The 24941-nt window shown below is 56.6% G+C and overlaps 3 protein-coding genes across 7 annotated transcripts; all 3 read left to right on the top strand.

Moving 5' to 3' along the window:
• Positions 1-68: 68 nt before the first annotated feature.
• Positions 69-4567, top strand: IZUMO1 (izumo sperm-oocyte fusion 1). Of its 3 annotated transcripts, XM_058529771.1 has the most exons (9): positions 69-1285; positions 1642-1716; positions 2112-2198; positions 2452-2472; positions 2816-2896; positions 3072-3172; positions 3438-3591; positions 3908-4109; positions 4411-4567. In XM_058529771.1, the coding sequence occupies exons 1-9, from the start codon at positions 1051-1053 to the stop codon at positions 4532-4534; spliced, it is 1080 nt and encodes a 359-aa protein (XP_058385754.1). In that variant the 5' UTR covers positions 69-1050; the 3' UTR covers positions 4535-4567. The 3 variants fall into 3 exon arrangements, with proteins under 3 accessions (XP_058385754.1, XP_058385755.1, XP_058385756.1); XM_058529772.1 differs by lacking the exon at positions 2816-2896 and having other exon boundaries at positions 3908-4107; XM_058529773.1 differs by having other exon boundaries at positions 1154-1218; positions 1642-2198; positions 3908-4107.
• A 9-nt stretch (positions 4568-4576) lies between these two features.
• Positions 4577-18545, top strand: RASIP1 (Ras interacting protein 1). 2 transcript variants are annotated; one of them, XM_058529768.1, is made up of 12 exons: positions 4577-4931; positions 5089-5229; positions 5821-6506; positions 8096-8451; positions 11120-11773; positions 12764-12801; positions 13036-13187; positions 13306-13409; positions 15482-15725; positions 15931-16103; positions 17410-17557; positions 18117-18545. In XM_058529768.1, the coding sequence occupies exons 2-12, from the start codon at positions 5093-5095 to the stop codon at positions 18314-18316; spliced, it is 2892 nt and encodes a 963-aa protein (XP_058385751.1). In that variant the 5' UTR covers positions 4577-4931; positions 5089-5092; the 3' UTR covers positions 18317-18545. The 2 variants fall into 2 exon arrangements, with proteins under 2 accessions (XP_058385751.1, XP_058385750.1); XM_058529767.1 differs by having other exon boundaries at positions 13294-13409.
• Positions 18546-19964: 1419 nt separating this feature from the next.
• MAMSTR (MEF2 activating motif and SAP domain containing transcriptional regulator) lies at positions 19965-24625 on the top strand. 2 transcript variants are annotated; one of them, XM_058529765.1, is made up of 8 exons: positions 19965-20064; positions 21276-21314; positions 21953-22098; positions 22276-22460; positions 22835-23294; positions 23582-23761; positions 23842-23896; positions 24067-24625. In XM_058529765.1, exons 1-8 carry the CDS (start codon positions 20007-20009, stop codon positions 24348-24350), a joined length of 1407 nt encoding a protein of 468 aa, XP_058385748.1. In that variant the 5' UTR covers positions 19965-20006; the 3' UTR covers positions 24351-24625. The 2 variants fall into 2 exon arrangements, with proteins under 2 accessions (XP_058385748.1, XP_058385749.1); XM_058529766.1 differs by having other exon boundaries at positions 21923-22098.
• The last annotated feature ends 316 nt before the right edge of the window (positions 24626-24941 follow it).

The raw sequence follows: 24941 nt of genomic DNA, 5'->3' as shown, positions 1-24941 counted from the left end.
TTGGGGTATTGTCTCTGCTCAGATCTGGCAGCCTCTTGTTGCCGGACTTGTGTGAGCTGTGGTCTCTGAGCCCCAGTTCTTTTCTTCGGGACTCAGTATTGGCCCCCAGACCTCTCTTCCTCTGAGGCCTTGGCGCCCGGTCCCAGAAACGGGAGAGAAAGTGGAGGGAGTGGGCCAGAGTGTAATTCTTGAACTACATTTCCCATAAAGCTATGGGGTTGGCTGCGGTAATCAGCTAGGGAGAGACCCCGAGGCCTTCTGGGAGTCGTAGTCCTAGGGCTAGAAAGGGCCACGTCCCTCGTCTTTGTGGCTCGACGCCAGGGTTTCCAAAGGGCAGTGGGCATCTAGCCGGAAGCCTCGGTCCTGGGCCCAGGGAGGGGAGGAAGCTGAAGGTCAGAAGCCAGTTCCTTGGCCCTGGAAAGCTAGAGCAGACACGGTACTTCCCTTTCTGTAGATGCTGGGAAAGTTCTAGTCTGAAAAGACGGCCGCCTCTGTGACATCAGAGCGATAGGCGGGGCCTCCTTTTGTTGGAGTCCAATCAGATTCAGAGTTGGGCTTCTGGGCGGGGCCAAGGAAACCCCAGGGAATATGTCTAGGGAATTGGGCCCCTCGTGGGAAGCTAGAAGGCGGAGGCTGTGGGAGTTCCCTGTAGATAGGAGCGAACCGTGACTCTGACCCCAGTCAAAAGCCCCCTATACCATGCAACCATCCTCATCCTCGCCCCCAACAAGATCCTTAATTTTAGTCGTGGGAAAATATTAGATTGGAAGGACGTGGCCCCGTCGCCTTCTCTTAAAAGCCCTCGGAACTTGGACTCGGCTCTTCAGCGAACCCTAGTGTTTGAGGGTACAACAGTCAGGAGTCAAGGTCGGGCAGCGGTTGTTTAGGGTGCATCGGGACTTCTCGGTTTCCTAAAGAGAAGGGTGAGCCCTGCAAACGCGGGGTCCGTTAGTCTCGGGGAGGGGCTTCTCTCGGTTTGGCTCTCACCTCCTCTCGGTTTGGGGTGAGAGAACCACCCCCCACCCCCCGGCTCTGCGCGCTCTGGCCGCGATGGGGCCACGACTTCCCCTCCTGGTGGTCGCGCTGGCCGGCTGTCTGCTTCCTGCCCGAGGCTGTGTCATGTGTGATTCAGAGGTCGTGGAGGCGCTAAACTCCTTGGAGAAGGATTACCTGCCTGGCCACCTGGAGCCCAAGCATCACAAAAACGTGATGAAAAGGGTAAAGCAAGCCGTGCAGGATTTCAAGGAACTGCCGTTTGACGAGGATTCCTATATGGGGGTCGTCGGTGAGGGCAGGGCGGAGCGCGGACTTTTGGGACCTGGGAAAGGAGGGGTCTGGGGCCAGAATTGCTGGGTCCAGGGGGGAAAGAGCTGGAGGCGGAGTCTCCTGGGTTCGGAAATGGAGAAGGGTGGGACCCAGATTCCGGGGTTCCCCAGGGCCAGCGGATATCGTGTTCTCGTACCCCTTATCCTGTAATTTTATGCAAAGAAAACTACAACTCCCAGAAGGCAACGGGCGGGTAACCCCCTTAACCAGGCCTATTCTTGCCCAGTGGACCCATGGGTATTGTAGTTTCTAAGACTAGGAGAGCCAATGAGACTCCAGTAACGCTGAAATCTGGTGTTCTATCTCCCCCCACAGATGAGCCCACACTGAAAAAGGCATCCTGGAGTTTCCTGAAGGATCTGAAACGCATCACGGACAGTGATGTAAAAGGTAAATGCACAGAGCTGCCAGGGGAGGGGCTCCAGAATCTCTCAGGGAAGTAATCGCTAGTGGCGCCTGGTCTGGTGGTCAGATACCGGGCTCCGGAGCCAGACTGCCAACGTTCAAATTCTGGCTCTGCCACTTTCCAGCTGTATGGCCTTGAGCGAGGGATTTCGCAGCTTCCTCACCTCTAAAAATGGAGACCATAACAGTGTCTTCATCCCAGTTGTTGCTTAGTCAAGTGGCCAGTATTATGTTAAGTGGTCATTCAATTTCACTCTTCTTCCCTGAGAATGCCCGAAAGCAGAATGCCAGGCTCTGCAGACAGAGGCAAACTTCCTGTACCTCACACCTGGGAAGGGGTGGGGGGTGGACCCACTCCGCGTCATCCTGCTTCTTCCCAGGTGAGCTCTTCGTGAAGGAGCTGTTCTGGATGTTGAGCCTGGAAAAGGACAACTTTGCCAGCTACGCTGCTCAGTTCCAAAAAGAGGGTGAGGGAAAATGGGACCCCAGCAACCCAGCCTCCTCCCTCCACAGTCCAAGAGTCCCTGTCCCCAGCCCCTTGCTTCTCCAAGTCTGGTCCCTCAGCTCTCACAACCCCCTCCTCCCTCAGACCCAGGGGTCCAGGCACCCAGGTCCTTCCTCCCTCAAACCCAAGAGCTCCCAGCCTCTTCCTTCACCCCCTCTGTCATCCCCTTTAACTTAGAAATCTGATTCTCATTTTTTTTCTTTCTCCGGAGGCAGCTTTTTGTCCCAACAAATGTGGTGAGTCCGGATTATGGGAGCTGGTCCTCTATGCCTCATCCCTGCCCCGTGAATACCCAGCCTTTCGCCTCCCCCGTTTGGGTCTCGGGGTTTCTTCATTCTCCGCGTCTAAGAGGTTCCTGGGTCTCCAGGATTCCTTCCGCGCTTCTGAGTTCTTGGGGAGCGAGTCACATTCTATTTGCGCTCTTCGCTGAGCCTTCCTACAGGGCTGCGTTCGAGCCCCGCCCCTCGGGCTGACCTCCTAGGGATCCGGCACAGGACCGCGCCCCAGCCCTTGGCCCTGCCCTCTTCTTTTAGCCCCTCCTCTTAGTAGGTGAACACAGTCTTGACCCTGCCCCCTCAGGTATGATGTTGCAGACTATGATCTGGTGCAGTAACTGCGAGAAGCAGGTTCACGCTTGTCGCAAGTCCTTGGATTGCGGGGGTGAGAGAGCTGGGCCCAGCAGGAGGTGTGGGCGTGAGAGGGGCGGAGCCAGAGGAGAGACTGAGTCTAGAGGGGCCGGATGCTGGAGCCAGCAGACAAGAAGAGGCGGGCCGAGACCGAGTGGAAGGGGGTGGGGGAAGGGCCAAGAATCTCACAGTGACCCCCCCATCCCCAGAGCGCAAGGTCAAGGTCCATCAAATGGAAGACATGATCCTGGACTGTCACCTCAACTGGCATCAAGTGTCTCAAGGCCTGACCGATTACAGCTTTTACAGGGTGGGGCCCTCCAACTCCTGTAACCCTTGAACTCCAAGTCCATCAGGCCGTGTGAGCCCCCTGGTCCCTGTATCCACACGCCTGCGCCCCCATGACCCATGGCCCACCAAGTTTGGCTTCTACTGACCCCCCGGGGACCCCATGCCCCGACCAGTACACCCTGGACTCCCATCTCCCACACCGAGGGCCTGTGATCTTCTCACCCCTGGACTCCCCCGACCCCTGAATTCCCCAGGCCTCTGTGACCCCTTGAGCTTGGGTCTAGGTTTGGGGGAACAATGCTGAGACCTTGGTGTCCAAGGGGAAAGAGCCCACCCTGACCAAGACCATGGTGGGTCCAGAGGATGAAGGCACCTACCGCTGCGAGCTGGGCACCGTGAGGTCCGGCCCAGCCACGGTCATCCATTTTCACGTCACAGGTCAGCACAGGGGAGCTGAGAGAAGTGTGGGTGGGATTCAAGGTCCTGGGGTGGGGGCTGTCAATTTCAGGGGGGCGGCCTATGGGGCTTAACTTCCCGTTGGGGTGTGGTTTCGGAGTGTGGCTTCCCGCCCTGGGTGTGGCCTCTGGCCATGGTGGCAGTGTTCCCCTCAGGGTTCCGGCTTCACGCAGTCGGAGGCGTGATTATCTCCTGGAGGGCCTGGGTCCTGCGGCGGGTTGAGGTGGGGAGGGCCTGCCTTGGCCACGGCGGGACCTTCGCGCCCTCCCAGGACGGCTCCTTCCTCCTCTTCTATCAGTGTTGCCCAAAAGAATTGAGGAGGAGATACCGTTACCAGGCGTCCCAACCCAGGGTGAGGTGACCTTGGCTCGCCCCCAGTCGCCCACAACCCTGCAATCTCCGCCGTCACTGTCGCTGAATCCCGTGAAGATGCTGCGAGGGCGCCTGATAGGGCTGCTGATCTGGGGCTCTGTGGTGCTAATAGCCTGCGTCGCGACCGTGTGAGCCGCCCACTGAAGGCAGGGCTTGGAGTGCGGGGCGGCGCTTCCAAAAACCTAACGCAGCGGGGTTTCTGGGAGCTACGGTGCTCTGAGCTGGACTTCCATTGGGGATGGGGCTTAGAAAACGGGGCGGGGCTTAGAAAACGGGGCGGGGCTTAGAAAACGGGGCGGGGCTTACCGGGGGGGGGGCGAAGCTTGGATAATTACTAGAACGAGGTCAGATATCGGGAGGCTGGGAGGGGTATCCCTCACTCGGTTAGGACCTCACCTGGTTCCGCTGTTTGCACCTACCCTCCCCCAGGATAATTTGCTTGCGGTCTGGGAAGATCCTCGATTCCGTGAAGTCCTGGTTTGGCACTGTCAGTGGAGCTGCTCAGCAATCCCAGGTTCCAGAGGAAAAGGCCAAGAAATCAAGGAGCAAATAAAGATTTATCTGGTTGTCTAAGTATCTGACTCACTCCTTGGGTCTGATCCTAACTTTTCCTTCCTCGAGAGGAGAGGTCTGGGGATGGTCTCCTGTCTGAGGAAGGAGGGGCTGGGAACCGGGCCCCCTGGGTCTTGGAAGGGACCAACTGGCTGCGGTGTTTAATTCCAGAATCAAGGAGCGGGGCAGGGCCAACCCTACCCAGATCTCCTCCCCCAGGCCCGGTCCCCTCACAGGACGCCCCCTCCCCGCTCTTCCTGCCGGGTTTCCTCTCTCCTTTTCCTGTCCCCCACCCAGTGCCGGGAGCTGGGGCAGAGGCTGAGCAGGAGCAGTGGGGTCAGGACCAACCCAGGCCAGCGGAGCCAGGGCCCCCGGGTGCTGCGGGGACCCGAAGCAGGGTAAGACTCTGGGACCCAGGAGTCCATCCCCAGCTGCCTCCCATCCCTCTCCTCCACCCCGACTCCTCGGAGCCCCAGCCCCCTCCGCCCTCACTCAGGAGTCCAAGTCCCCCTCCACCTCATCCCCACCACTCAGGGGATGCCCACCCTTCCTTAGGGCCATGCTATCTGGTGAACGGAAGGAGGGCGGAAGCCCCCGCTTCGGAAAGCTCCATCTCCCGGTGGGCCTGTGGATCAATTCTCCCCGGAAGCAGCTGGCCAAGCTGGGGCGGCGCTGGCCCAGCGCCGCCTCCGTCAAGTGAGTGCCCACCTCCTGGGGACTCCCGCCCCTGCCCCACCTAACTCCTATCGGTCCCTGTTTATGACCGCGTCCCTGCACTGGGTAATGCCAGGGACCCCGAAAAGGTTGGCTTCTGTTCCTGACCTGAATGGGCAAGCAAGCTGGCAGGCGGGAGGAGACACTGGGCCACAGGGATATAGGGCCTGGTGGGGGAAGTGCTGGGTCTGGAGATGGGCTTAAGCCGGGTGGACCTGGGGATGGGGACATAGGAGCAGTGCCTTGATTCACCTTCCTTCCTCCCCTCCTTTTTCACCTCTTGGAATTTCCTTCTGTGGGACTCACCTTTATTTATGTATTTTCTCTCTCTTTTTGCTTCTCGCCTCTGTCCACCTCCCATCTCCCTATGCCCCTCGTCTCTTTCCCTTCTGTGGGTCTCGCTCCCTCTCTGACTCTTTGTTGCCCTCTTTTTCTGGGTCTCTGTCCCTCCCTCTCTGGGTCTCTGTCCCCTCCATCTGGATCTTTGCCCACCTCCCTCTTCCTTCTCTAACCCCCACTCCTGTTTCTGCGTGCCTGTCTGGGTCTCTCTCTCGCATCTCTGCGGGCTCCCAGGTCTTCATCTTCCGACACGGGGAGCCGCAGCAGCGAGCCGCTGCCCCCGCCGCCGCCGCACGTGGAGCTGCGGCGGGTGGGCGCGGTCAAGGCGGCCGGAGGAGCCTCGGGGAGCCGCGCCAAGCGCATCTCCCAGCTCTTTCGGGGCTCGGGGACCGGGGCCACGGGGTCCGGCAGCGCGGGAGGCCCCGGGACTCCGGGGGGCGCGCAGCGCTGGGCCAGCGAGAAGAAGCTGCCAGAGCTGGCGGCGGGCGTGGCCCCGGAGCCCCCGCTGGCCGCCCGCGCCACAGCGCCCCCGGGGGTCCTCAAGATCTTCGGCGCGGGGCTGGCGTCGGGCGCTAACTACAAGAGCGTGCTGGCCACGGCGCGCTCCACGGCGCGCGAGCTGGTGGCCGAGGCGCTGGAGCGCTACGGGCTGGCCGGCAGCCCCGGCGGCGGCCCGGGCGAGAGCAGCTGCGTGGACGCCTTCGCGCTGTGCGACGCGCTGGGCCGGCCCGCGGCGGGCGGCGTGGGCAGCGGCGAGTGGCGGGCCGAGCACCTGCGCGTGCTGGGCGACTCGGAGCGCCCCCTGCTGGTGCAGGAGCTGTGGCGGGCGCGGCCCGGCTGGGCGCGGCGTTTCGAGCTGCGCGGCCGCGAGGAGGCGCGCCGCCTGGAGCAGGAGGCCTTCGGGGCTGCAGACAGCGACGGTGAGCCGGCCCGGGGGCTCTGGGGGCGGGGCCTGCGGGACGGGGCGGGGCGTGGGGCGGGACCAGTGGGAGGGACGGGCTGCGGCTTGGGGGGCGGAGCCGGGTGGGCGGGGCCTGCGGGGCTGGTGGGGCCAGAAGGCGGGCTGGAGGCGGGGCCCGCGGGGACTGGGCGGGACCTAAAGCACCCGGTCAAGTGGAGGGCGCAGCTGGGGCAGCGTCGGCGGCAGCTAGATGGGCTAGGCCAGAGGGTGATGCACTTGGGGAATGTGCAGAGCCGCTGGCCCGGGCCTGTGATGCTGGGGCGGGGCCTGCGGAATAGAGTCGCCCGGAGCAAGAGGTGTTGGGCGGGGCAGATGCGTGGGGGCGCGGATCCTCGGGGCAGGAGGTCTCCCAGAGCAGTAGGTTGAAGTGGTCAGTGAGGGGCAGGGCCTATGTGGACGGAGCCTAGAAGGGGGAGGGACCTGGAGAGCAAGAATTGGGCTGCTAGGTCACGGACTGAGAATGGGCGGAGCCTCAGAGGGGCGGGCTTTGGAGCAGGTGCTGGGTTGGCTGCAAAGTGTGAGTGGGGGCTTGAGGGTGGCGTATGGGAAACGAAGAGGGGTTTGTAGAGGCCAAGGAAAGTTAGGCTTACATGTTGGCCTGGTCTTTGAGAAGGCCGGGCCTGGAACAGGAGGTGGCGCCAGTGGTGAAATAGCAAATTCGAGGCAGAGCCTCGCAGGGGTGGGGCCTGGCTCACAGGGCTAGAGGGGCTGCTCAGGGAGCCCTCTAACTGATTTTGTGTTTCAGAGTCTCCATTTGGAGATAGAGTTGTGTACCAATTAAAATCATGGGCTTTGAACTCAGACTTGGATTCCAATCCATTCTTAGCCAGTTGAACTCAGCAAAATCCTAGATGAAGATTCAAAGAGATAATCTATATAAAGGATTTTAGCGCAGGGCTTGGCACATTGCTTACTTAAGGATGGCAATGATAGCCATCATTGTCTTTTTTTTCCCCCAAAAGGCATTCATTGAGCACCTACTGTGGGCCACACATTATTTAGGGACCCGGGGGAATACAGTGGACACATTGACAGGTGAAGTCCCCACCCTCCTAGATTTCACAGTCTAGTGAGAAACACATCATTTTCATTGGTTCAGCTCATTTCCACTAGGCACCTACTATGTGCCAGGGCTGTTCTGGGCCCAAAGCCCAGAGTGCCCAGTGGTGCCATTCTCTGCTTCAACTTGGAAAGTCAGGGAAGGGTGTTCAGGAGAAGGTGGTTTCTGTTTCCCTGGGGGCAGGGTCTTCTCTGTTCACTGTGGAGTCCCTAGTGCCTAGAACAGTGACCGGTACATAGTAGGTCCTCAAAAAATAGTAGTTGAAGAAATGAATTAATTTCTGAGCTGAAAACGGCAAGATGGGTAGGAGTCAGGTGGAAAGTGTGTTCCAGCACAGGGAACAGCATATGCAAAATCGCAAAGGTGGGAAGCAGCTCGCCTCCCTGTAGCCCATACTTTGTCTCTAAAATCTCCAGTTCTGAGTCTGTCTATCCCTTCCTATGTCTCTTTCCAGTCTTGGCCTCACCGCTCTCCCTCTCTCTCCGCAGGCACGGGCGCCCCCTCGTGGCGGCCACAGAAGAACCGCTCCCGGGCAGCGTCCGGTGGGGCGGCGCTGGCTAGTCCTGGCCCAGGGTCCGGGTCAGGGCCCGCGGCTGGATCCGGGGGCAAGGAGCGCTCGGAAAACCTGTCCCTGCGGCGCAGCGTGTCGGAGCTCAGCCTGCAGGGTCGGCGGCGGCGGCAGCAGGAGCGCAGGCAGCAGGCCCTTAGCATGGCCCCAGGGGCAGCCGACGCCCAAATCGGACCTGCAGACCCCGGCGACTTCGATCAGTTGACCCAGTGCCTCATCCAGGCCCCCAGCAACCACCCCTACTTCCTGCTACTCCAGGGCTACCAGGACGCCCAGGTGAGCGCAGCCTGTCCTACCGGGAGAGCCCTATGCCCCACCCTTCGATTGAAGGGCGACAAAACTACAACTCCCAGAATTCCTTGGGTCGCGGTAGTCTCAGGTGTGCTGGAAGGTGAGGTCCCAGCCAGGTTCCAGAGTAGAAGATATCATTGTCAGAGACTAGGGGTGTAGTGCTGGAGGATATATGGCTGAGAAAGATTCTGCTGGAGGGACAAGTAGGGAATGGTTCATTTCACTCAAAGTTGGAGGAAAGAGCTGTCTTCGTGGAGGGAGAATGGGAGAGCCTATTGTAGAAAGGAGATCTCCTTGGAAGCATCTATTTCTTGGAGTGGAGGGATAATGGAAGAGTCTGTCTTCTAGAGGAGGGAGATAATTTGATTGATGCCTGGGATCTTGTTCTGGGTAAGCCTATATTTTCTTGGGAGGAGTAGACTAATCCATTTTTTTAAAGTGATGGTTTACATTGGAACGATTTGACCATTGTTGATGGGGGCAGGTAGGACTGATAATTCTATTTTACTATTTCGGTGGTAACAGGAGAACGTGTTTGAGTGGTAGGGAGCAGAGAGGGAGAAAGGATTAGCAGTTGGGGGTCAGTGGGAAATTATTTCACTGATAGAAATGTAATATAGTATTGGAAATATTCATTTTTTTGTGTGATTGGGAGAATCAGCCGTATGGTTTTGTCCACATTTGGGTAACAGTGGTAGAGCCAAGCTCAACAGGTACTGCTGGGATCAATGGGAAAGCCCACTCTAGAAGGTGGTGGAGCTTATCGACCAGTTCTATTGTTACCGTCAGAGAGGGATCCAATTGGGTTAGGTGGCTTGGCTGTGTGTATGGGTGAGAGGTTAAGACTCTTCAGAGAAGGGCTTGCATGGAAGAATTCATTCATCCTTGTTGGGGCGAGGTGACAGGGCAAGTTCATTGTAGGAAGGGGTTTGCATATATTATAACAGCCCATTCCTCCAGACAAGGTTGGAGAATAGTAGGGTCTATTTTGGGAAGGTAGTCAAATTGGAAGGATCTATTCTGGGAGTACAGGAGAGTCTCTTACAGGAAGAGGGGGAAACATTGGAAACACCCATTCTTTTGGGTGAGGTTCATGAGAAATTTCTTTGTAAGAAAGAGGCTTCATTGGAAGTATCCATTCCTTGGGAACAGGAGTAAGAGGTGAATTTATTATAGAAAGGAATTTTTTTGCACTTGTCTATTCATGGGTGGCTGTAACCTGAGAGTTCATTGTATGTGCTGTGGAAGCATCTCTTCTTGGGTTAAGGAACAGGAGAGCCCATTTTAGAAAAGGGTTCATGTCTTTTGGATCACTCCATTCCTTCAGACAGGGATGGAAAAGGGGAGATTCTACCTTCAGAAGGTGGTCAGACTGGAAAGGTCTGTTTTTCTAGAGAAACAGATGAGCAAATCCATTGCAGGAAGGGGTCTCTTTGGAAACATCCATCCACGGGGTAAAGGTAATGGAAGAGTTCAGCGTAGGAAGGGGATTTATGGATATCAGGATGACTATTCTCTCAGACATGCATGGAGAACAGAAGGGTCTATTTTAGGAAGCAGGTCAGACTGAGCTCTTCCATTTTTATAGGATGGAGATGTGAGAGTCACTTTTAGGATGGGGTCTTCTGGAACGCATTTCTTCATTTGGTGGATGAAATGGGACACTCCGTTATAAGAAGAGTGTCTTTTTGAAAACATCTATTTATAAGATGGGGTTACTAGAAGAGCCACTATATGGAGATCTCCTTGGAGATGTTCTTTTTTGGGATGGGAATATTGAGAGCATCCATTGATGGAAGGGAGAGCACCTTCAGAATCCTCCATCATGGGAGTGGAGGTAATAGGTGAGTCCATTGTAGGATTATGTCTCCTTAGAATTGAGTTCATCATGGAGTGGGGAAAAAAAATGAGACAGTCCATTGTAGACAGGGGGTCTCCTTGGAAATGTACATTCATGGGGTGGAGATAATGGAAGAAACTTTTGTTCAAAGGGGGAGTCTCTTTAAAGGTATCCATTCCTTGCCTTGGGAATATTGAGAGAAACTATTATTGGAGGGGGAAATGTCTTTGCAAGCCTCTATCATGGGGGTAGGATGATGGGCAAGTGGGGCCAGGGGTAGGGAAATGGGAGAGCTCCTTGGAGAAAGAAGGTTTCCTTGGGAAGGTCCATTCTTTGAGGATGAGGGTAATGGGACAGTCCATTTTAGTAATGGGAGTGTGTTGTCCTTGGAAGCACCCATTCTTTGGGCTGGATGTTATGGGAGAATCCACTGCAAGAAGGGATTGCCTTGAAAGAGTCCATTCAGAGGAGGTAAGAAGATGGGCGAGTCCATTGGAGAAAGACCTGAGAAGCATCCATTCTTTGAGGGAGGGAAATGGTAGAACCCATGTTTCCTTGTAAGAAAGGGGTTTCCTTGTAAGTATCCAGTCTTCAGGATGAGTGTTATAGGACAGTCCTTCAAGTGCCTTTGAAGAGTCCACTCATGCAGGTGGGGGTAATTGGTGAGTCCTTTGGGATCCCAGGAGAGCTCCTTGGAAGTGTTCATTCAAGGGAGGTGGTTGACGGGGAAGTTGATTGTGGGAAAGAGATCTCCTTGGAACCGTCCCTTCCTCGTGGATTGGTGTCCTTAGTGCGTCTCCACTTTCCCTCCAGGACTTCGTGGTGTACGTGATGACGCGGGAGCAGCACGTGTTCGGCCGGGGCGGGAACTCCTCGACCCGCGGTGGATCCCCAGCCCCGTATGTGGACACCTTTCTCAACGCCCCGGACATCCTGCCACGTCACTGCACAGTGCGAGCGGGCCCTGAGCCCCCGGCCATGGTGCGCCCGTCCCGGGGAGCCCCGGTGACGCACAACGGGTGCCTCCTGCTGCGGGAAGCCGAGCTGCACCCAGGCGACCTGCTGGGGCTGGGCGAGCACTTCCTATTCATGTACAAGGACCCCCGCACGGGGGGCTCGGGGCCAGCGCGGCCGCCATGGCTGCCCGCGCGCCCCGGGGCCTCGCCACCGGGCCCTGGCTGGGCCTTCTCCTGCCGCCTGTGCGGCCGAGGCCTGCAGGAGCGCGGGGAGGCGCTGGCCGCCTACCTGGACGGCCGCGAGCCCGTGCTGCGCTTCCGGCCGCGCGAGGAAGAGGCGCTGCTGGGCGAGATCGTGCGCACCGCGGCCGCCGGCGCCGGGGACCTGCCACCGCTCGGGCCCGCCACGCTGCTAGCGCTGTGCGTGCAGCATTCAGCCCGGGAGCTGGAGCTGGGCCACCTGCCGCGCCTGCTGGGCCGCCTGGCCCGTCTCATCAAGGAGGCTGTCTGGGTGAGTGCTCCCAACCGCCCTCCAGCCCCAGCTGCGCCTCGGGTCCTTTCCCCAGCCTCCCCTCGCCACCGTCCACTCATTTGGTAGTTGGGTGGGAGAAAACTACACCTCCCACGATGCTTTAGGAGAGGCTTGCGCTATTGCGCAAGGAGTCCCAAAGGAGGCTGGGAGTTGTGGATTCCTCCACAGTGCTTAAAGAGCACCCGTGGGACAATGGAAAAAACCATTCTGGGAGATGGGAGGGGGGAAGACATCCCATTGGATAAGAATTTGGGAGAGACCATTGTGAGAGGTGAAGTGGGCAGCTCACTGGTCCTGAAGCTTGGAGCGGTAGTGGGCGAGACCCTTCTTGGAGGCGAGGGAGAAAAAACCCATTGGACCTACAGATGGAAAGGTCAGGGAGAAACCATTCAGATAGAGGAAAGTTTCCATCCTCTTGAGCTTGGGTCTAGTTAGAGACAAGGTCTAGGAAGTTTCCTTGGGGTGAGAAGGAAACTCCATTTGAGCAGAAGCGGACCTGAGGGAGATAGACCACTCAATCATAGGACTGTGTGTTTTAAAAGATAGGAAGAGCGGGGGCTGGCCCAGTGGTGCAGCGGTTAAGTGCTCGCGCTCCACTGCAGCGGCCTGGGGTTCGCTGGTTCGGATCCCGGGCACACACCGACGCACTGCTTGTCAAGCCATGCTGTGGCGGCGTCCCATATAAAGTGGAGGAAGATGGGCACGGATGTTAGCCCAGGGCCAGTCTTCCTCAGCAAAAAGAGGGGGATTGGCAGATGTTAGCTCAGGGCCAAACTTCCTCACAAAAAAAAAAAAAAAAAAAAAAGATAGGAAGAGGAAAGACCATTCTGAAGTTTGAGAGTTAAGAGTCCATTTGAAAAGTGGGGAGAGTCTCTGTCTAAAAGATGCTTCTAGAAAAACCAGGGTATTAACTCATAGGCCTCTCTCTCCAATCCCCCTCACCTTGATTCTGATCTTACTGTTCCACAGGAAAAAATTAAAGAAATTGGAGACCGTCAGCCAGAGAAGTAAGAGAAATTCTGGGGAGAAGGGTCTAGAGGGATGCAGAGGTCGGGATTTGCAGCCAGTTCTGTGTTCACCCCATGCATATCTTAGTGCAAGTTTCTGCTCTTCCTTGGGACTCAACTTTTCCAGCTGTGAAATGGGGATTGGACTCAGTCACCAATTAGACCCAGATCTCGGGGTTTGGACACTGTGGTGGGGGTTGGGCAAGGGTCACAGGTCCCTTCCTCCTTCTCCAGCCACCCTGAAGGGGTCCCTGAGGTGCCCTTGACCCCCGAGGCTGTGTCCGTGGAGCTGCGGCCACTCATGCTGTGGATGGCCAACACGACGGAGTTGCTGAGCTTTGTGCAGGAGAAGGTGATGGAGATGGAGAAGGAGGCCGACCAGGAGGGTGAGCTCTGACCCAGGCCCAGGCCTGTCCCAGCTCCCTGCCATTTTCTGCCCCTGGGGACCTGGGCTCCTGCCTGCCATCCTCTGGTTCTCCCTCTCACCCCCAGGCCTGTCCTCAGACCCACAGCTCTGCAATGACTTGGAATTATGTGACGAGGCCATGGCCCTCCTGGATGAGGTCATCATGTGCACCTTCCAGCAGTCTGTCTACTACCTCACCAAGGTTTGGCTTGACCCTTGCTTCCTGTTGGATAGAACATCACTTCCTGTTCAAACTCTATCACATTGCTCTGATGTCACTTTCTATTTGACCGTGCAAGATTTCCTGCTTCTGTGACATCACTTCCTGTTTCACCCCAGCACTTTGCTCTTCTGATACTACTTCCTGTTTGAGCTGAAATCACTTCCGGCCTTTCTGGCTTCTCTTCCTGTCTCTGCCACTATCTCCTCTTGACAGGCTGGCCTCATTACCTGGTTGTGTCACTATTATCACTTTCTCAAGCTCCCTTTTTCTAAGTCCACCCTTCAGCCACTGAGAAGTCTGATAGATTGATCAAATAGTGTTGGCACTGTCATTTAAACTAAAGGTCCATGGGCCGGCCCTGTGGCTGAGCGGTTAAGTGCGCGCCCTCCGCTGCTGGCGGCCCGGGTTCGGATCCCGGGTGCGCACCGCTTCTCCGGCCATGCTGAGGCCGCGTCTCACGTACAGCAACTAGAAGGATGTGCAGCTATGACATACAGCTATCTACTGGGGCTTTGGGGGAAAAATAAACAAATAAAATCTTTAAACTAAAGGTCCTCTTGAATCAGTCCTCACTGCATGTGTTTGCTGACTTCACTTCTTATAGCTCTGAATTCACTCCCTTTTCTGAGCCACAAACCTTTTCTTCCTGGAGTGCCCATCCCTCAGGACCTGCTTTCTGCCCCAGCTCCCCACCCTCACCCTTGATCTTGATGTTGCTTCTTGAGGAATTCTCAGGGTTTCTGGCTTATGATGGACCTGATTTCCTATCTGTAAAACGAAAGGGTATCTTATGGAACAGATAGTCTCCTACGTCTCGAGCAGCCTTGATTTGTGAAGCGCTTTCCTCCAAGCTGCACTTCCTGTACATCCCCACCAAGCGTGCTTTTATTTCTCCTTTGGCTCTGACCTCATTTCCCGTCCTTGGCCTGATCTTACTTTCCACTGGCTAACTGCCACCCCACTCCCACTTCCTGACTCTTCATTCTTTTTCTTTCCTTCGGGAATTCTGGATAAATAATTCTTTGACTGAACGGGGCCTCTTCTTCAGTATCCTACGTCCTCCTTGAGCTGTCTCTGCTGAGAACTGCAAGTCCCCTAAGGCACCAGAGGTGGTCTTAAAATACCCAAGAAACTTCTAGAAAGCCTTTCTTTTATTTTTTTATTTTTTGTTTGTTGCAGTAACATTGGTTTATAACATTGTATAAATTTCAGGTGTACATCATTATACTTCTATTTCTGCATAGATTACATCATGTTCACCACCCAAATACTAATTACTATCCATCACCACACACATGTGCCGAATTATCCCTGTCGCCCTCCTCCCTCCCCCCTTCCCCTCTGGTAACCACCAATCCAATCTCTGTCTCTATGTGTTTGTTCGTTGTTGTTATTATCTACTACTTAATGAGGGAGATCATACGGTATTTGACCTTCTCCCTCTGACTTATTTCACTTTGCATAATACCCTCAATATCCATCCATGTTGTCACAAATGGCTTTCCTTTTTTTTTTTTTTTTTTTTTTTTTTTGTGAGGCAGATCAGCCCTGAGCTAACATCCATGCTAATCCTCCACTTTTTCTTTTGCTGAGGAAGACCGGCTCTGAGCTAACATCTATTGCCAATCCTCCTCCTTTTTTTTTTCCCCCAGAGCCCCAGTAGATAGTTGTATGTCATAGTTGCACATCCTTCTAGTTGCTGTATGTGGGACGTGGCCTCAGCATGGCCAGAGAAGCCGTACATTGGTGCACGCCTGGGATCCGAACGCGGACTGCCAGTAGCAGAGCGTGTGCGCTTAACCGCTAAGCCACGGGGCCGGCCCCACAAATGGCTTTCTTAAGACTTGAGGTGTCCCAGGCCTGATGAATGCTAGAAACCCATCTAGAAAGTAGAGATTTGCTAATGGAGACCTTTAGGGTGTTAAAGATGGAATGGACTACAACTCCCAGAAGTCTTTGGTGGAGCGCCCTAGTATCTTCATGCTCTACCACCCTGAAGCTTCCTGGGAGTTGTAGTCTGATCGCTTGTTTGCATCTCTGTATCTCCTCAGACTCTGTATTCAACGCTGCCTGCTCTCCTGGATAGTAACCCTTTCACAGGTGGGGCAGAGCTGCCAGGGCCTGGTGCAGATCTGGAGTCCATGCCTCTGGGGTTGAGACCTACCTTGGGCGTGTTCCAGGCAGCTCTGGAACTGACCAGCCAGTGCGAGCTGCACCCAGACCTCGTGTCTCAGACTTTTGGCTACTTGTTCTTCTTCTCCAATGCGTCCCTTCTCAACTCGCTGATGGAACGAGGTAAGGGTCAGACTGGGAAGGGGAAGGGAGGTAGGGACAGGAGCCACTGAGAGTCATGTCAAGTCAGACATGCCACAGGCTCAGGTCTCACCTTTGAGGACTCTGGAGAGCAAGCTCCAGATCCCAAGCTGAAGGATAGGAAGGGTCTGGGAGGCAGGAGGGCAGGGTCCACGCACCCATCACCCTTCATATCCTTCCCTCACAGGTCAAGGCCAACCGTTCTATCAGTGGTCTCGAGCCGTCCAAATCCGAACCAACCTGGACCTTGTCTCGGACTGGCTGCAGGGGGCTGGGCTGGGCGACATTGCCACTGAGTTCTTCCGGAAACTCTCCATGGCTGTAAACCTGCTCTGCATTCCCCGCACCTCCCTACTCAAGGTGACTCCTAACCCCTGACCTCTGACTCCCCAGCCCCACTCAGCCATCTTCTGCATTCAGCTCACCTGTGGATCTCCCCGCGGACTCCATTTTATCCCCAGTCTCAGCTCATACACCCTGGGTGAAGGAAGCCAGCAACAACAGTGTCCAAACTGGGCTGCATCTGAATCCCTCTGGGACTTATTAATAATAGTTTCCAGGGCCCCCTCCCTCAGACATGCTGATTCAGGAAGTCTGGTATGAGACCAAGGAATGTGATGGTTAAACCAGTCATTGAACATAAACTACATTTCAGACACTGTGTTTAGTGTTTCTAGTTGATGCTGACTAAGCCCCATGAAGTAGGTTATCAATTGACAATATTTTTGGAGAAGGAAACTGAGAATCAGGTAGGATAGGTCACTTAAAATTTCATTTTTATTTATTTATTCATTCATTCATTTTTGGTGAGGAAGATTAGCCCTGAGCTAACATCTGTTGCCAATCCTCCTCTTTTTGCTGAGGAAGATTGGCCCTGGGCTAACATCCATGCCCATCTTCCTCTACTTTATATGTGGGAGCCTGCCACAGCATGGCTTGATAAGTGGTATGTAGGTCCGCGCCTGGGATCCAAACCTGTGAACCCTGGGCCACCGAAGCGGAGCGTGCAAACTTAACCGCTACGCCACCATTCTCCCCTCATTTGTTTACTTTTATCTATCAAACTTTCACAGAGCGTTTAATAAGCACCAGGCAGTGTTCTAAGTACTTTCTAATCTTGCCATATTGAATCCTCATAACAACTCTCGTAGGTAGTTTCTATTCTCCCCCAATTTACAGATGAGGAAACTGAGGCACAATGACTTGCAGAAGGTAATAAGTCACCAAGCTGGGATTTCTGAACCCAGACCAGCTGGGTCCAGAGCCTCTGGCTTTGACCACACTGATGATTCTGATGCCAGCTAGGTTAGGTGTAGAAATTTTCAAACAGATGCAAAAAGTAGCCGCAGTAGAATAATGAATCCCCACGGACACATCACCAGCTTCACGAATAGAAATGAATGATAAGCTAATGGCCAGTTTTGTTTCTTCTCCGCCCCTGCCTACTCCTATATCCTCATTTATTCAGAAGCAAATCACATATTTTTTAAAGTTGAGAGCATGCCCTTCCCAACATTCACATCTGTGACAACCAGGCCCGGAAGACACTGTACAGGCACACCACTGTCTACCCAGTTCATCCACCCCCTTTACGGAGGGCCTCCCCTTTAGAATTTTTTAGTTGCCCCAAAGTGGCTGTAGATTCCTCACCTCATCTTCCCACCAGGCTTCATGGAGCAGCCTACGAACTGATCACCCCACACTGACCCCTGCTCAACTCCACCATCTGCTCAGCCACTACCAGCTGGGTCCTGGCCGTGTGCCACCAGCTACGTGGGAGCCTCCCCCTGCAGAGCGAGATGCTGTGGACACAGGTGAGGAGAAATGGGGACACAGGCACTGGGGCTGTCAGCTTTCTTCTGTCCTCAGGACCTAGGAATCCATATCCCCAGCCCTTTCCTCCTCCTGCCCCAGGATTCTGGACCCCTAGCCCTCTCCTCCCCCAGGACCTAAGTGCTGGACCCCAAACCCCCTTCTCCCCCAGGATACACGACCTCAAGCCCCTAGCGCTCTCTTTTTTCTCGGGGGTTCAGGCCCCAGCCTCATCCCCCTATAATCTAGCCCCCTCACCTAGGAGTCCAAATCCCAGCCCACTCCACTCTAAGGAATCCACAAAACTAAGTTCCCAGCCCTTCCTTCCTCATGGACCCAAGAACCCAACTACATCGCCCGTTTCCTAGGCAACGGTGGCCTCTCATAGTCTGAACTACAACTCTCATGATGCTTGGGGACTCCAAGAGTCACATTTGAAGCCTGCTCCAGAAGTTGCTGGGGACTGAAGTTTTCCCTTCCTTCGGGGGTGACGCAGCCTCCCTGTCACTGCCGCCTCACGCCCATTTTCAGAATTTAACTCCGTCTTCTTCGGTCTCATAGGGGACATCTTCGAAAGCTTCTCCTCCCACCCTCCCCTCATTCTGCCCTTGGGCAGCTCGCGCCTGCGCCTCACGGGCCCCGTGACGGACGACGCCCTGCACCGTGAACTGCGCAGGCTCCGCCGCCTCCTCTGGGATCTTGAGCAGCAGGAACTGCCGGCTAATCACCGCCACGGACCTCCCGTGGCCACGCCTCCTTGAAAACCAATAGAAAACGAGCGCGCGAACCTTGAAAATTCACCGGCTTCTACTCACTGGAGCCCGCCTTAGCGCAGAGCTTTCTGGGAGTTGTAGTTTTTTTCCCCGCATGGAATGCTGGGAGTTTGAGTTTTCGGGTAGTAGAGGATGGGACGGTGGGAAGATGGGCTTGGGATTTGAGCGCCAGGAGCAATAAAGGTATCTGTGGTATTGGCAACACCTCGCTTGTTAAGACTCGAGAGCTCTAGAGATGATGATTTTCTGCGGAATATAGCACCAGGGCCGTTAACTGGAGCGTTGGGCTCCTGCCGAGTCCAAGGAGGTATTTATAGCCACGGCCTCAGCTTGCCCTCTTGCATGTAATTCAACCCAGGAGCACTGGGGCCTCCCACGCATCTCGGGACAGAGCTCTACGCTTGCTCTGCCAAATATCAGGCCCTCAGTCCTGCCAGTGGGAACCAGCCGTCTCTTCCTTCGACCCCAAAAGCCCATACTCCAGCCCCCTCTTCCCGCAGACACAGGAGTCCGGGTTCCCAGCCCCCTTCTCGACTTTTCTGCCTGTTGGGTACACTGCCGAATCGCAACACCTCTTGTCCCTGTTCTGGCATCCCTCCTCCCTCACATCCGGAAATCGGGGCCCCCAACCCCCTTATCCCTCAGAATCAGGAGTCCGGGGCTCCAGTTTGAACTTTTCCCTCCTCTGAATCCGATTCCTGCTGCTGCGTCAGGGAAAAAGTAAGCGACAGGTGGCACCTGCCTTGCAGGGCCAGGACGCGACCACCTGCCCCTGCTGCTCACCCGGCGCCCCCCTCCCGGCACCTGCTTCTGTCAGTCCGCCCGCTGCTGCCCCGCCCGACCCCGCAGCCCCAGGACGCGGAGGAGGAGCGAGCCAGGGAACCCCGACGTCCGCCCCGCCCCGGGCCCTCCCAGCCCGCGCGCCCGCCCCTTCGCAGGGTCCCAGGCGTGGCTCCCGGCACGCCCCAGGAAGGGGGGTCCGAGGCGGCCCCAGGCTGGTGGGGCGGAGCCTGTGGCCTCCAGCCTAAACCGCGGGACGCAACCCGCTGCAGAGCACAGCTGCGCCGAGCCCACCTGGTGAGAAGCCCCCGGGATGGGGGGTGGGGAGACCCGCCTTAACTCTCTTGTCACCTCTCTGGTCCTTGTCCCTTCCTCACAGACCCTGGGTGGCTGACACCCACCTACTCCTTTCTCAAATGCCGATGGCAGAGACCTTTCCATTCCCCAGGGAACTGTCAGGTCCCTTTTCCCCTCTTGATCAAGGATGTTGGATTCTAGTCCCCTCAGAGTATTGAGTTCTGGCCCTTCAGCCCCTTCTCCTTCCTCTCCTTCCATAGGCCTGGGGTCCAGGCCCCCCAGTGCCCTTTATCTTAGGACCTCGGAGTCCCAGACCCCAGGTCCTTCCTTCCCAGTCTGGGCCCCCAGCCCCTCCTCCCTCAGACCCGGGAGTCCAGGCCCCCAGCCCCTCTTCCCTCAGACCGGGGAGTCCGGGCCCTCAGCCCTCTCTTCCCCCAAGATCCAGAAGTTATGGCCCAAGGCGTCTCCTATCCCTAAGTCTCTTAGGCCCTTTCCCTGCTGCGTTCACACGCAGGGGCAGCCTGCTGACGTCCACTCTGACCTTGCCTCCTGTGGGGGCCCTGCCCTCCCCCCAGTCCAGGTCCCCATCCCAGCCTTGGCAATGACCCTGGCGGCTTCCTCCCAGCGCTCCCAGATCATTCGCTCCAAGTTCCGATCCGGTGAGAGGCTTCTCTCTGTGCATGCAGGGAAGGGGTCCCCGGGGTCCTGGGAATACTGTAACTCTGGGACCGTGCACGGCGGGGTGAACTGGGAGGTGGTGGTGGGGCCCACGAAGCTTGGGTTTTCTGTGCAAAAGGTCACTTGTACATAAAGCAGGCACCAGCAAAGGGGTCGAGTTGTGGTGGATCAATGAGTGTGCAAATGGCTAATACACTGCTCATGTGAACAGCAGGGAGTGGGGAGCTAAGGGTGGGTGTGCAGAGGGTCAGGTACTACAAAGGAACAGGGGTTTAAATTGACAGGTGGATAAAGCAGAGGAGTGCATGGAGTGGGGATTTCAGAGTGACTAGTGTGGAAGTGGGGTGAGGGGACAATGAGCTCTCAAGTCTTGAAAGTGTCAAAGATTGTATTTTAGGTCCCAGTGCAGGCACAAAGTATGCAAGTGGGTGGAACTGGAGGTCAATTCCTGAGTAGGCAAAGCGTACTCGAGTGTGCAAATGAGTGTGCTTTCATGGTTGGGTGGGTGCAAAGACACCAGTAACCAAAGAGCAAGGAGCGTGCAAAAGAGTGCACGTGTACAAAGAGCAGAAGAGAGATTTTTGTGCAAAGAGAGGTTTTTGCTCCAAAACTGGGGGCCAAATCCTGAATGTGCAAATAAGGGTGTTAATGTGGCTGGGTGGGTGCCAAGACAGAATGAGCCGAGGATGAACAGTATCAAAGGGGACAAGAGCACAAAAGTGGCGAATGTGCAAAACTATAGCCCAGGGAAATGCATGTTTGAAAGGAGGTGTGCAGAGGGGGTGACTGTGAGGAGGTCCAGAGGTAGCACAGAGGGGAGCATGCGTGTGCAAAGCAGGGTGCATTGATACAGGGCAGCAAAGTGCAAACGGGCCAGGCTGCCAAGATGGCGATTGTGCCGAGGGTGGGGTGGGCACACACTCGTGAAGGGGGCAGGTGGAGCTGGGGGCAGGGCTCCTGCCTGCACACTGGCTGGCTCCTAGCCCCAGCACTGCTCTGGCCCTCAGCACTGTGCTGGCAGCGAGCAGGCGGGAGGCCCTGGAAAGGGAGCAGGCTGACGGCCCACCCGCCTGCACGCAGTGTGTAAGGAGGCTGGGCACGCGTGTCCCGCCAACTGCAGCTTGCACTCGCCTGCCAGGCCATGCTCCTGGACACTCCCTTCCCGCCTTTCTCCTCCCTCCTCCCTCCACAGTCCTCCAGCTTCGGATCCACAGACGGTATCAGGACCCGAGTAAGTGTGGGCCCTGAAAGGGAGGGGATGGTGGCCCCACTCCCCCGGGGCACCCTGGAGTGCAGCCACCAGATATCCTGCGCTGGCTTTGTCCCTATGCCCCAGGATACACTGAAACTCCATCCTGTCCTTTCCCGAGGACCCAGGAGTACAGGTCCCCGGCCACCCCACCACTAGGAGCTCTGCTTCCTGCTCTGTGGCTCTTCCCACTCCAATGAAATGCATGAATCCAGATCCTGTTTCTTTGGAGAAGACGGGGGTCCCAGACTCCACACTTGGCACACATACGAATCTCAGGATGTGGCTTTCAGATTCTCTCCCTAAGGACCAGGACTGCTGGCCCCATTGCTTTCCAGCAAAACCCCAGAAATCTGTGCTCCTCAGCTACCGCACTCCCTGGTGTCTGAGGACATGATTCCTGCCTTTCTTGAGAATGTACATTCTGGGTCCCTAGCATCTCTGCCCTTAGACTCAGGAGTCTGGGCACCCAGCTCCCACCACTTGGGTTTTGCTTGCTGGGCCTGCCCTCCTGTACCCAGGGGCTGAGGCCTCCAGGGCCCTCCTTCCCACACAGCCTTGTTCTTCCCTGCCTGGCTTGCTGCCTGCGGGCCTCTCAGGGTCCTTCACTGCCTCTCCAGTCTCAGATCCAGATCCGTGGATCTCAGCCTCAGCCCCGGCTCTGGCTCCAGCCCCAGCCTTGCCCTTGGGCCCCGCTCCTCCCCTCTTCAGCCCTGGGGTCCTGCTCCCTGAGCCAGAATACTGCGCTTGGAGGTCCCTGAAGAAGGTGAGTCTCGACCAGTGTGAGGGGAAGTCCCCCTGATAGTCTAGCTTTGGTCTTCCTTGCTGCTGCCCTTTTTGCTACTCTCTGGGGTGCTAAGCTGAACCCATCCTTTGCATGGGGCTCTGGGGCAGGAAAGTGGGAATTCAGCTGAAGCCTATGACATCATACCTGCTTTTTCAGGAGTCTCCTAAGATCTCCCAACACTGGAGGGAGCCCAAGCCCAAGGGGAACTTGACATACCACCAGTACATGCCCCCAGAGCCGAGACAACGGTCCAGGGCAGACCCCCAGGCTGAAGGGTCAGCCCTGGGTCCTCCAGGGCCACCTCTGTGGGAAGAGAGAAACTCACAGCAGCCACCTCTTAGGTATGACCCCCCAGTTTTGTTCTGCAGGAAGTTCAGGCCCCCAGCATCCTCCTCCGTCAAACCCAGAATCCAAGATCAGGGGAACCCGGCCCCGAACTCCCTCCGCTCCCGGGACTCAGGAGTCCAGGTCCCCAGCCCCTCTTCCTTCAGTTCCCAGGAGTCCCGGCCTCCGACCCAAGAGTCTAAGCCCCCAAGAGAAGCCCCTCTTCTCCCATGCACAAGAACTAGCCTCTTGTGTTGGCTCCCTCGGACTCCTGGAATTCTGGGACCTCGTTTTCCTGCATTTTCACGAGCCCCTGTCTTTGAGGAATCCGGAATGTCTTTTCTTTCTCTGCCCCTTCTAACCTCTGTTTCCCCCTCATGACTATCGCCAGGATGAAGCCCACTCCTCTCACTCCCTCCCTACCAGGAATCCCCAGCCCCTCGCCCCCTCCACACAAGTTGGAACTTCAGACCCTTAAACTGGAGGAGCTGACGGTGAGTGTGGGGAGTAACTTCCCCGGCTGGCCCTCTCCTTCGGTGGGGACCAAGAGCCCGGGTCCCCAGTCCCTCGTCTCTCGGTTTCCAGGTGTCCAGCCCCAGCTCCCGCCTACGTCCCGGAGCCCTCCCAGTATGGCCTCTCTCCGCCCTCCACCCCAGGTCTCGGAGCTCCGGCAGCAGCTGCGCCTGCGGGGCCTCCCGGTGTCAGGGACCAAGTCGATGCTCCTGGAGCGCATGCGCGGCGACGCCACGCCCCGCGAGAGGCCGAAGCCGCGGCGCGAGGACAGTCCCGCGGGTGCTGCCTGGCCGCGCCTCAGGCCCAAGGCTCTGGGAGCCTCCCGGCGGCAGGTCTCGGTGAGGGCGGGGCTATGCGCGCGTGGACCAATGAGAAGAAAATAAAGCGGGACAGGGCGGGAAGTCGAAAACAATAGCCAATGAAGTGCGAGGGGCGTGGTTAAGAGCAAAGAGAGGGGATCTTAAAGGAAGAGAAGCCAATGAAAGAATAGGGGGCGGGGCCGAAGGGAGGTGTCGAGGAACAAAGGGCCAGGACGCGACCAGGGGGTGGAGCCACAAGTTGCGAGTGGCTGGGGTTGCGCCCAGTGGGCGTGGCTTATAGGAACTCGCCCCCCTGTTGGTTCCAGGTAAAGCCAAGCCCAACATCTCACCTGCCGGCTCTTCCACGTGCCGCGGAAACCCTTGTGATAACTCCAGCTCCAGCTCCGGCTCCGGCTCCGGCTCCAGCGCTGACCCCTTCCTCAGCACCAGCCTCGGCGACTCTGACTCTGGAGGAGGAGCTGCAGGAAGCGATCCGCAGGGCTCAGGTGAGAGGGAGCGGGCTAGGGGTCTCCGGTCAGGATCTGGGCCGGAGTCTCAGGTTCACGCTGCCTCTGCCCGTCCGCAGTTGCTTCCGGACCGGGGCATCGATGACATCCTGGAGGATCAAGTGGAACCTGATGGTAAGAGCCGAACTTTTAGATTTTGGGGAAAAGAGGGCTGAGGTTCTGGACTCATGGGTCCTAGGGAGGAGTGGGCTGGAGACCTAGACTCCTGGAAACGAGGAATAGAGGGCTGGCTGAGGTCCGGATCCCTGACTTCCTAAGCTCACACTCCATTTCTTCCCCTGCAGTCCCGCTGCCCCCCATCCCCCTGGACTTCCCCGGCTCCTTCGACGTGCTTTCCCCCTCCCCGGACTCTGAAGGCCTCTCGTCTGTCTTCTCTTCCTCGCTCCCGTCTCCCACGAACTCCCCATCCCCCTCTCCCAGGGGGCCCACGGACTCCTTGGACTGGCTGGAGGCTCTGAGTGGGGGTCCCCCGCTGGGATGTGGCCCCCCAGCCCCCAGCATCTTCTCTGCTGACTTATGTGACTCCAGTGGCACCCGGCTGTGGGATCTGCTGGAGGATCCATGGTGATGGATTCTGGGGTTTCCGGGGACTGAGAACTGGTGGGGATGGGGAGGTTGCAGAGACAGACTCCCTGAGGGAGGGGTTGGAACAAACTGCAGAGCCCCTCCCACAACAGACACAAAATCAGAGATATCCCCACCTGGCCCCAGATCTGCTGCTGATATGCCAACCACCTGATTTTGCCTGCCTAACCTCCGTATGATCCCCTCCATGGTTGTGTGATGGGGGACAGGGAGGTTTCATTTGCTGCTGGCCAGGGCAAACAAGTTGCTTGCTGCTTCCTTCAGAGACCTCATGGATGTCTTTGTTCCCACCTTCTTCCCCCATCCCACTGACTAGATGGCTGCCTGTTGCTGGGGAGTCTGGAAGGTGGTCTGTGCTTTCTGGATGCAGGAGAGGGGCAGGGAAGAGTGGGGAGGGAGAAGAGGGAGTCACATCCTGGGTCCTCGTTGGTGAAGAGAAAGTCAGAAGCATCGTCTCTGAGGTGATTCTCTTGGAAGCAGAGCCTGAGACAAGATTCATGTGCCCATGATTTATTAAAGAAATGCTCCCTGGAGGAACCACAAAGGAGTGGATGAAACAGGACAGTGAAGGGGA

The sequence above is a fragment of the Diceros bicornis genome, chromosome 34 (genome assembly GCF_020826845.1).
Source record: "Diceros bicornis minor isolate mBicDic1 chromosome 34, mDicBic1.mat.cur, whole genome shotgun sequence".
Taxonomy (NCBI): Eukaryota; Metazoa; Chordata; class Mammalia; order Perissodactyla; family Rhinocerotidae; genus Diceros; species Diceros bicornis.
The sequence above is the reverse complement of the archived record's forward strand: the minus strand, read 5'-3'. Positions and strand labels throughout refer to the sequence as shown.